The sequence below is a fragment of the Octopus sinensis genome, linkage group LG24, assembly GCF_006345805.1.
Source record: "Octopus sinensis linkage group LG24, ASM634580v1, whole genome shotgun sequence".
Lineage (NCBI taxonomy): Eukaryota > Metazoa > Mollusca > Cephalopoda > Octopoda > Octopodidae > Octopus > Octopus sinensis.
The window spans coordinates 11,190,187-11,200,577 of record NC_043020.1 but is presented as its reverse complement, the minus strand read 5'-3'; the positions used below and the strand labels follow the sequence as shown (position 1 = coordinate 11,200,577).

General features: G+C 42.6%; 1 protein-coding gene across 1 annotated transcript in view; it reads right to left on the bottom strand.

Annotated features, from left to right (window-relative positions):
* Positions 1-1,147: 1,147 nt before the first annotated feature.
* The window catches only part of LOC115223914 (carboxypeptidase E-like), a 79,245-nt gene continuing 70,001 nt past the window's right edge, over positions 1,148-10,391 (bottom strand). The window contains exons 6-9 of the mRNA XM_029794645.2: positions 10,174-10,313; positions 7,876-7,996; positions 3,714-3,946; positions 1,148-1,235 (exon numbers count right to left, since the gene is read on the bottom strand). Coding sequence (XP_029650505.1) covers positions 1,155-1,235; positions 3,714-3,946; positions 7,876-7,996; positions 10,174-10,313 — 575 coding nt within the window. The 3' untranslated portion in view covers positions 1,148-1,154. The remainder of the gene's footprint in view (positions 1,236-3,713; positions 3,947-7,875; positions 7,997-10,173; positions 10,314-10,391) is intronic.

Below are 10,391 nucleotides of genomic sequence, written 5' to 3'. Positions count from 1 at the left end.
GAAACATCTAGATAACATCCCAGGAGAACCATATCTCAGAGAAATCCAAAAGATTGTGCTGACAAGTACTGCCCACATCCTTAGAATATTCCTATCAGTTTATATGTATGTGTTGTATTAAATGAAGATATTTCACTACTGCCCCCCTGCCACTTCTCCTCCCCAAGCTTTCAGTCATACTGCAACATCTCTTATCCTTCACTCGCCCTAGGACACTGGGTGTGTCTCGGCCAGTGATTGTAACAAATATGCAGATTAAAAGTAAATAATAATTGATATTATCAGCATCGTTATCATCATACATTGGTTTCTAACAAAGGCACAAAGCCTCACATTTAGTGGAAGTGGGATTTAGTTGATAAAATTGACCCCACTTTTGACTGGTCCTTCATTTTATCATCTCTGCAGAGCTGACTTTCATGAGATTTGAACTCAAAACATAAAGACTCATTACTATATATTGCCAGATGTTTTGCCTGACACACTGTTAATTCTGCCAAGCCATCCCCCAAATCATGAAATATCATTAACATCTAAATTTATTAATTTACTAATTAATTAATTAATGGAAAATTAGATTAAAAAGAACAAGTAATGAGCATTGTTAGAATTCAGTGGAGCGAGAGAAAATCTCCCACCAGCTGAACATCACAACATCACAACCACAAAGACCTGACCAAGGTTTCAATCCTGGCCAAGCTGAAGCCATTACACTTAATGCATGTTTTGAAGATTGATGATATAGGGGGATAGAGTGGGGTGGTCAGAATAAACAGTAAAAACATCACAATTTTCCCAGCTCTCAGGCCCTTCCCCTCGTTAAAAAAATTAAAATGTATGATCTTTGTGCCAAATGAAACAAAAAATTAAATAAAAAATATTTTGATTAAAAGAAATTATTTTTCTGCCCCACTCCATACCTCATTGCACCTAACTTTTTAGGGTTTCCACAATTTCTTTAGTTGGTTTTCTAAATTGTTAAAATATTAATTTAACTTAAAATGCTAATGTTGATGGTGGGGTAGGAGGTATTACAGGGTTTTTTTTTCTTTGGTTTTGATGTTCTTTTTTTATGTACATGCTATTTTCTCTTTCTTCTTCTCTTCTTTTTTCTTTTGGGTTTTTCTTTAATTTTTTCATCGTCTGGTTTTTTTTTAAGCAGTTCGTCTTTTCCGATTAAAGTAATTCGAGATATCATTTAACAACTGGTCGTAAATCTCCTGCTCGGTTTCAACCTGAAGAATGGGAAAAGAAAAAGAAGAAAAAAAAGACAAATAAAAATAGTATTTATTTACCGATTCCATCATCAAAGAGCCATTTTAGCTCTACAAAAACACATACTCTTTACTCTTACTTGTTTCAGTCATTTGACTGCGGCCATGCTGGAGCACCGCCTTTAGTCGAGCAAATCGACCCCGGGACTTATTCTTTGTAAGCCCAGTACTTATCGGTCTCTTTTGCCGAACCGCTAAGTGACGGGGACGTAAACACACCAGCATCGGTTGTCAAGCAATGCTAGGGGGACAAACACAGACACACACACATACATATATACATATATACGACAGGCTTCTTTCAGTTTCCGTCTACCAAATCCACTCACAAGGCATTGGTCGGCCCGGGGCTATAGCAGAAGACACTTGCCCAAGATGCCACGCAGTGGGACTGAACCCGGAACCATGTGGTTGGCTAGCAAGCTACTTACCACACAGCCACTCCTGCGCCTGGAAACAATTGTTTTATAAGTCATACGAATTCATGAACTTCAAGAGAACATAATTCTTTTATGGAATGTTGCATGTTGAAGTAGAACTGTAGAAACGAGTAGCAATGTTACTGATATCAAGCAGTATTGGAGTTTGCCTTTCACTTGGACATCGGCAGCATGGAGAAGAGAGAGACTGATATGCATGGATGATTGCAGGTCTTCCACAAACAACCTCACCCAGACTTGTGCCTCAGAGGGAAACTTTCTAGGTGCAATCCCATGGTCATTCATAACCAAAAGGGGGTCTCTCCATCATCATCATCATCATCATCATTATCATCATCATCATTGTCCGTTTTCCATGCTAGCATGGGTTGGACGGTTCAACTGGGGTCTGGGAAGCCAGAAGGCTGCGCCAGGCTCCAGTCTGATCTGGCAGTGTTTCTACAGCTGGATGCCCTTCCTAACGCCAACCACTCCATGAGTGTAGTGGGTGCTTTTTATGTGCCACCTGCACGGGGGCCAGACGTGGCTGGCAGTGGCCACAATCGGATGGTGCATTTTACGTGCCACCGGCACGGAGGCCAGTCGGGGCAGCGCTGGCAATGGCCACGTTCGGAAGGTTCTCTTACGTGCCATCGGCACTGGTATCACAGCTACAATTTCCATTGATGTTGATCGATTTTGATTTTGATTTTCATTTTCATTTTCACTTGCCTATATAATGTAAAAATGCTACACATCTCCATTTTAACCTATTTTATACACATATTTTAATGAAGCACAAGATACGTAAGGCTCGTGCATGAAATTATATATGGTGCCCCCACCTCCAATGCCAAGGCTCCAACAACGTGATATTGTAAATTTATATAAGGTGGTATAGTGTGATATACTATATGGGCGTAGTGTCTTTCTGTGTTTGACGGGTTGGACCACGTCGCTTTATCAACTTCACGACGGCCGCGCGGCTACGTCCACGTATACGTGGGTGACACCGTGAGCTACGGTTTGTTTCTTACAATATCAGGCACGGTAGCGCGGCGGACACAGTAGTTGTCTTAAGGGAATTTACGGGACGGACCACGTCGCTGTATCGAAGTACAAGATTTGTAAGGCTCATGCATGGAATTATATATATTTCTTTACTACCCACAAGGGGCTAAATACATAGGGGACAAACGGATTAAGTCGATTACATCGCCCCCAGTGCGTAACTGGTACTTAATTTATCGACCCCGAAAGGATGAAAGGCAAAGTTGACCTCGGCGTAATTTGAACTCAGAACGTAACGGCAGATGAAATACGGTTACGCATTTCGCCCGGCGTGCTAACGTTTCTGCCAGCTTGCCACCTTAATTGGAATTATATATGGTGCCCCCACCTCCAATGTCAAAGCTCCAACAACGTGATATTGTAAATTTATATAGGGTGGTATAATGTGATATAGTGGAAGCGCAATGGCCCAGTGGTTAGGGCAGCGGACTCGCGGGCATAGGATCGCGGTTTCGATTCCCAGACCAGGCGTTGTGAGTGTTTATTGAGTGAAAACACCTAAAAGCTCCACAAGGCTCCGGCAGGGGATGCTGGTGATCCATGCTGTACCCTTTCACCACAACTTTCTCTCACTCTTACTTCCTGTTTCTGTTGTACCTGTATTGCAAAGGGCCGGCCTTGTCACTCTCTGTGTCACGCTGAATATCCCCGAGAACTATGTTAAGGGTACACGTGTCTGTGGAGTGCTCAGCCACTTGCACGCTAATTCCATGAGCAGGCTGTTCTGTTGATCGGATCAACCGGAACCCTCGTCGTCGGAACCGACGGAGTGCTTCCAATCCATTGTAAATTTATATAGGGTGGTATAATGTGATATACTATATGGGCGTAGTGTGTCTTTCTGCATTTGTACAGTACAATGGTGCAAAATGTATACTGAAAAAGGTGAAAGTTGAAAGAAAAAAAACCAAAAACAGGAAGATAAAAGCAGATATAAACTTCAAACCACCTTATTTCGTTGGTTCCTGGCAAGAGCCCGCAGCTGGTCGCAGTGCAAAATGTCCTGGACGTTTCTTTGGCTTGGGTAATGCAGTGAAAGCAACTCAAAATTCAGTTCAACAGCTTCATGCAGGGGTTTGTTCTGGACTCTTTGGCAGCGGGTGTGAGGGTGGTAGCCCTTAGCCGTCACCTCAACTTCATAGAAGCCATCAATCATTAGTCGGTAGTAATCTCCATAGTGACCTGAAACATGAGATCGAGAGTTCAAATTACGGCTTCTTTTGACTTTTGCTCAACGTCACACATTTGGTGGTGATCAAAAGAACAAGAGCTAAATAATTTAACACAGTACCTTAAGTGGTACACTATTTGGTGGTGGTGGTGGTGGTGGTGGTAGTGTTGATGGTGGTGGTGGTGATGTGGTGGTGGTGATGGTGGTGGTGATGGTGGTGGTGATGGTAGTGGTGGTGGTGGTGGTGGTAGTGTTGATGGTGGTGGTGGTGATGGTGGTGGTGGTGATGGTGGTGATGATGGTGGTGGTGGTGATAGTGGTGGTGGTGATGGTGGTGGTGATGGTGGTGGTGGTGATGGTTATGGTGGTGGTGGTGGTGGTGATGGTGGTGGTGGTGATAGTGGTGATGGTGGTGGTGGTGGTGATGGTGATGGTGGTGGTGGTGATGGTGGTGGTGGTGGTGGGGAGAATAGGAGGAAAACAATCAAATAAAAGTATTAGTACTTAGTAGTTTGTTTAACTGACCCAGGAACAAGGACAAAGTTAACCGTTGTGGAATGTGAACCCAGAATGAAAAGGGCTGCATGTAAAGGACTCCACTTATGCATAGATAAATGTTACACATACTAGTTACTAGAAAGGGTTGCAACTAAATACTGAGGCGCAGGAGTGGCTGTGTGGTAAGTAGCTTGCTTACCAACGACATGGTTCCGGGTTCAGTCCCACTGCGTGGCACCTTGGGACTTTTAATCAGTCAAATTAACAATCAGTGAGACATTGAGACAATCAATTAGACAGACAAACAATCATGGAAATGATTGGAAATGCTACTATAGCCTCGGGCCGACCAAACCCTTGTGACAGAAACTGAAAGAAGCCCGTCATATATATTATATATATATGTGTGTGTGTGTGTGTGCGTGTATGTGTTTGTGTGTCTGTGTTTGTCTACCTAGCATTGCTTGACAACCAATGCTGGTGTGTTTACGTCCCCGTCACTTAGCGGTTCGGCAAAAAGAAACCGATAGAATAAGTACTGGGCTTACAAAGAATAAGTCCCGGGGCCGAGTTGCTCGACTAACGGCGGTTCTCCAGCATGGCTGCAGTCAAATGACTGAAACAAGTAAAAGAGTAAAAGAGTAAATGTACTTTGACTGATGCTTTACCTGATTCTGCCAATTCACCAATCTTTAAAAAGTTCAAATATAACCATAACAACAACAACAACAACACCAATAACTGCAGTAACTGTTTCTTCTTCTTCTTCTTCTCATTCTCCTCCTTCTTCTTCTTCTTCTCATTCTTCTTCTTCTCCTTCTTCTTCTCATTCTCCTCCTTCTTCTCATTCTTCTTCTCTTCTTCTTCTTCTTCTTCTTCTCCTTCTTCTTCTTCTTCTTCTCCTTCATCTTCTTCCTCTTCTCCTCCTTCTTCTTCTCCTCCTCCTCCTCCTTCTTCTTCTTCTTCTTCTTCTTCCATTAGCCACAGATAATAATCTCTAATTCGAGCCTCCTCTAAGCTACTAAGAACGAATGCGGCAACTTGAAAATCCGCCCACCACACGCGATAGACTGGCAGTTACACGGGCTACTTTCTTATCCTCATTCCGTAAATGGTGGCTTTTAACGGGTGGAGAGCTGAACCATCCTGGGGTACAGAGGATTCGCAATCTAGACTAGGGTTTGAAAGTTTTACCACAACATAGTGGGTTATACCATGGTTCCTCTGCTTTGTGGCAGAAGTATGAGGAAAGAGTGAGGGAAAGTTGTGGTGAAAGAGTACAGCGGGGTTCACCCCGCCACCTGCCAGAGCCTCGTAGAACTTAGGTGTTTTTGCTCAATAAACACTCACAATGCCCGGTCTGGGAATCGAAACCACGTTCTTACGACCGCAAGTCTGCTGCCCTAACCACTGGGCCACTGCGCCTCCACGTAGCTGTTGTTGTAGCTATTGATGTCGATGTTTCATCTAGAGACGTTTATTCACCAAGGCATGAATAAACAGCTTCAATTTCCTGATTCTACATTCAACATCTCCAATATCATCATCTTCCCTCTATACTCTTTACTCTTTTACTTGTTTCAGTCATTTGACTGCGGTCATGCTGGAGCACCGCCTTTAATCGAGCAACTCGACGCCGGGGCTTATTCTTTTTGTAAGCCCAGTACTTATTCTATCGGTCTCTTTTGCTGAACCGCAAAGTAACGGGGACATAAACATACCAGCATCGGTTGTCAAACAATGCTAGGGGGACAAACACAAACATACACGCACACACACATATATATATATACACACACACATATATATATACACACACACACACACATACATATACATATATATGACGGGCTTCTTTTCAGGTTCCATCTACCAAATCCACTCACAAGGCTTTGGTCGGCCCGAGGCTATAGTAGAAGACACTTGCCCAAGGTGCCACGCAGTGGGACTGAACCCGGAACCATATGGTTGGTAAACAAGCTACTTACCACACAGCCACTCCTGCACCTATGTTTCTGATTAAGAATATTTCTGAGCATTTGTGTGTGTGTGTGTGTATATGCTTACACATGTATATGTGTGTGTGTATATGCTTACACATGTATGTGTGTGTGTGTGTGTGTGTCTGTAAATGAAGATATTTAGGAATTGAATGGATGTTTCTTATTCAAGTTAAGTCATCCTCATAGCTTTTCTGTCTTTGGAGTTTCTGGAATTTTTACAAATGTTTCCCACCCTCGGACTTTCTTTATGAATACTACAGCTACCCCTTGATGCTCAAGCCTCTTATAAACTCATACCACACTGAGTTTTATGAGTTTAACCCTTTCGTTACCAACCCGGCTGAAACCGGCTCTGGATCTGAGTACAAATGTTTTGTTTTCATAAGTTTCGAATTAACATTTTCCACCAAACCTTAATCACAATTTATGTTCCTAACACTAGCTGAATGATAACTAAGTTATTTTACTAAATTCTTAGTTATATTTAAAGTAATTGAAAGAAACACAGAGCATCTCAAAATAAATACAGTAACATCATCATCATCATCATCATTTAACGTCTGCTTTCCATGCTAGCTTGGGTTGGACGGTTCAACCGGGGTCTGGGGAGCCAGTAGGCTGCGCCAGGCCCAGTCTGATTTGGCAGTGTTTCTACAGTTGGATGCCCTTCCTAATGCCAACCACTCCATGAGTGTAGTGGGTGCTTTTCACGTGCCACCGGCACAGAAGCCAGTCAAGGCGGCGCTATATATATATCATCATTATCATCATCGTTTAACATCCATTTTCCATGCTAGCATGGGTTGGGTAGATCAACTGGGGTCTGGTAAGCCATGGAGGCTGCACCAGGCTCCAGTCTGATTTGGCAGTGTTTCTACAGCCTTTCCTAACGCCAACCACTCCATGAGTGTAGTGGGTGTTTTTTTACGTGCCACCGGCACAGGGGCCAAGCAGGCTGGTAAACAGCCATGATCAGTTGGTGCTTTTACGTGTCACCGACATGGATGCCGGTCAGGCGATGCTACTATCTGCCACGTTCCGACGGTGCTTTTTACGTGTCACCGGCACGGGTGTCTTAACTACAATTTCCATTTGAATTTTTATTTTGATGTTGACGTTGACGTTAACGAGAGGGTTAATGGAGTTTTATAATTAGTGTCTCCACCCTGCTCTTTGTCTGCCTGCTGCCTGTCTATCTGATCTGTCTCTTTCTCTCTCTCTCTCTCACACACACACACACACTTTAGACTCAATATCAGTAGAGGAATCAGAAATCAGAATGTAAAGAACTGCAATCCATCTCCTCTCTTACACCCTAACAATTCTGCCAACCCAATGCCCTGAACTGGTTCTTGAGAAAGATAAACAACAACAACAACAAAAACAACACCCTTACAGATATCTTTACATTGGTTATGGAGTACAAATATTTGTATTACCTGAAGTAATATCATGGTTTATATATTGTCCATCTGTCATATTAAGAACTTTCACTGTTGCATCATTAATCGGTTCCTTGGTCATACTGTTTAGGACAAAACCCTTCAAACCAATGTGACTCTGAAAAGAGAAAATTTTTTTTAAAATCACATGACAATAGTGGGTTTGGCTTTGAGTATAACAGTGGTTTTCAACCACTTTTCATCTACGGACCCTTTTGATTACTATTTTATTCTGGTAGAAGCCCCTAGCCTTTCGATGTTTAAAAGCTAGTTTTATAGATGCTACTTTCAAAATTCCCTATTTTGCTCTTCACACATTAACTTGTGTAAAATGTTAAGGAAGGAAACCTAGCTGTCTCTTGCAATACATATATCTAAAGCAAAATGCTTTCAGGGACTCTTAAAATACTATTGATGAATGCCCAACTTACTATTTTGTTGCATGGACCAGCAAAAATCTTACATGGACCCCCCCACCCCAGGGGCTATATGGACCCAAGTTGAGAACCACTGGTTTATAGAATTGAGTTAGCTGGGTTGAGCTAGTGAAGGTGGGGAAGCTTTCTTTTTCAAGCTCACTGAGCTGGCTTAGGATAATGTTCAGCTTCCTTGTTGGATTATGGTTGGGTTTATTGCAGAGTTGGGATGGCTTCAGAAGTGTAATTGGTGGGTGAGGTGGGACGGAGTGGGGATCCACCCTGAATGATGCTTTTAGGGCTGCAGTACTTTTGGATCTGCTGTATAAATCTGTACAGAGTTGCGAGGATCCTGAGGGTGGCAAACTCAAGGGCTTCCCCAGATGGCAAACACTCTAGCTGCACTGCAGAATGGCTTAGGATTAGGGTTTGGTATTTCTGGTAGGGCTGGTCAGGATCCGTTGGTACAATACATGGACAGCCTTGATGATACAGTTAATGTTGGCCTTACTGGTAAGGTTAGGGCTTTGCAGGTAGGGTTAGGTTTATCCTTGCTAGAATGGTTAGAGTTAGCCTTACTAGTAGGGTTAGGGTCAATCTTACTGGTGAGGTAAGGGTTTTGCTGGTAGGGTTAAGTTTAGCCTTGCTAGAATGGTTAGAGTTAGCCTTACTAGTAGGGTAAGGGTCAATCTTACTAGTGAGGTAAGGGTTTTGCAGGTAGGGTTAAGTTTAGCCTTGCTAGAATGGTTAGAGTTAGCCTTACTAGTAGGGTAAGGGTCAATCTTACTGGTGAGGTAAGGGTTTTTCAGGTAGGGTTAAGTTTAGCCTTGCTAGAATGGTTAGAGTTAGCCTTACTAGTAGGGTAAGGGTCAATCTTACTGGTGAGGTAAGCGTTTTGCTGGTAGGGTTAGGGCCTTGATTGTAGAATTAAATCCTTGCTGGTATGGTTAGAGCCTTGTTAGTATGGTTATGGCCTTGCTGGAAGAGTTAGGGCCTAGTTAGAAGGGTTAAGGCCTTACTGGTAGGGTTAGGGCCTTGATTGTAGAATTAAATCCTTGCTGGTATGGTTAGAGCCTTGTTAGTATGGTTATGGCCTTGCTGGAAGAGTTAGGGCCTAGTTAGAAGGGTTAAGGCCTTACTGGTAGGGTTAGGGGCCTTGATTGTAGAATTAAATCCTTGCTGGTATGGTTAGAGCCTTGTTAGTATGGTTATGGCCTTGCTGGAAGAGTTAGGGCCTAGTTAGAAGGGTTAAGGCCTTACTGGTAGGGTTAGGGCTGGTCTTGCTGATTTATTTTGCAGTTAGGGCTGGGTTGGTTTCGCTGCTATGCTTACAAATGGCTTATCTGATAGGATTATGGATTTAATAAGAACACATTGATATCACAGATAAGATGAGGAGAAAAATGCTAAGTTTGTAAACATCTCAGTAATGTGGTTGGGAAGCAAACTTCTTACCACACAGCCGCTACTGCACCTATATTCAATGAATCAAACTTATGATGATGATGATGATGATGATGATGGTGATGATGATGATGATGATGATGGTGATGATGATGATGATGGTGATGATGATGATGATGATGATGATGGTGATGATGATGGTGATGGTGATGATGATGGTGATGATGAGGATGATGATGATGATGATGGTGATGATGAAGGTGATGATGATGATGATGGTGGTGATGATGATGATGGTGGTGATGGTGGTGATGATGTGATGATGATGATGATAAGTAATGATATCACTAAGAAAGGTATGAAGGTACAGTAAAAAGTTGGCGGGATTTAAATGTCATATGTATGGAGTATAGAAACATAGATGGAAATTTTTAACTGTGGGTACACGATGGGTTAGGGTGGAATATTTAATTACCTGCATCATGTATGCAATTAGAGCGTTCTTGTTGTCATTCCAATATTTTTTCAGTTGTGAAGCTGGTGGGAACTTATCACAGCCAAGTTCCAAGGTGATCTCAAAACAGTTTGTCTCCAGGTAGTTATAGTCTTGCATTCCTGTGGAGAACACAAGCAATCAGTGAAACCATCACACTAGCAATTGGCTATTAAATAAGCAGGAAGACAACTGGTTGA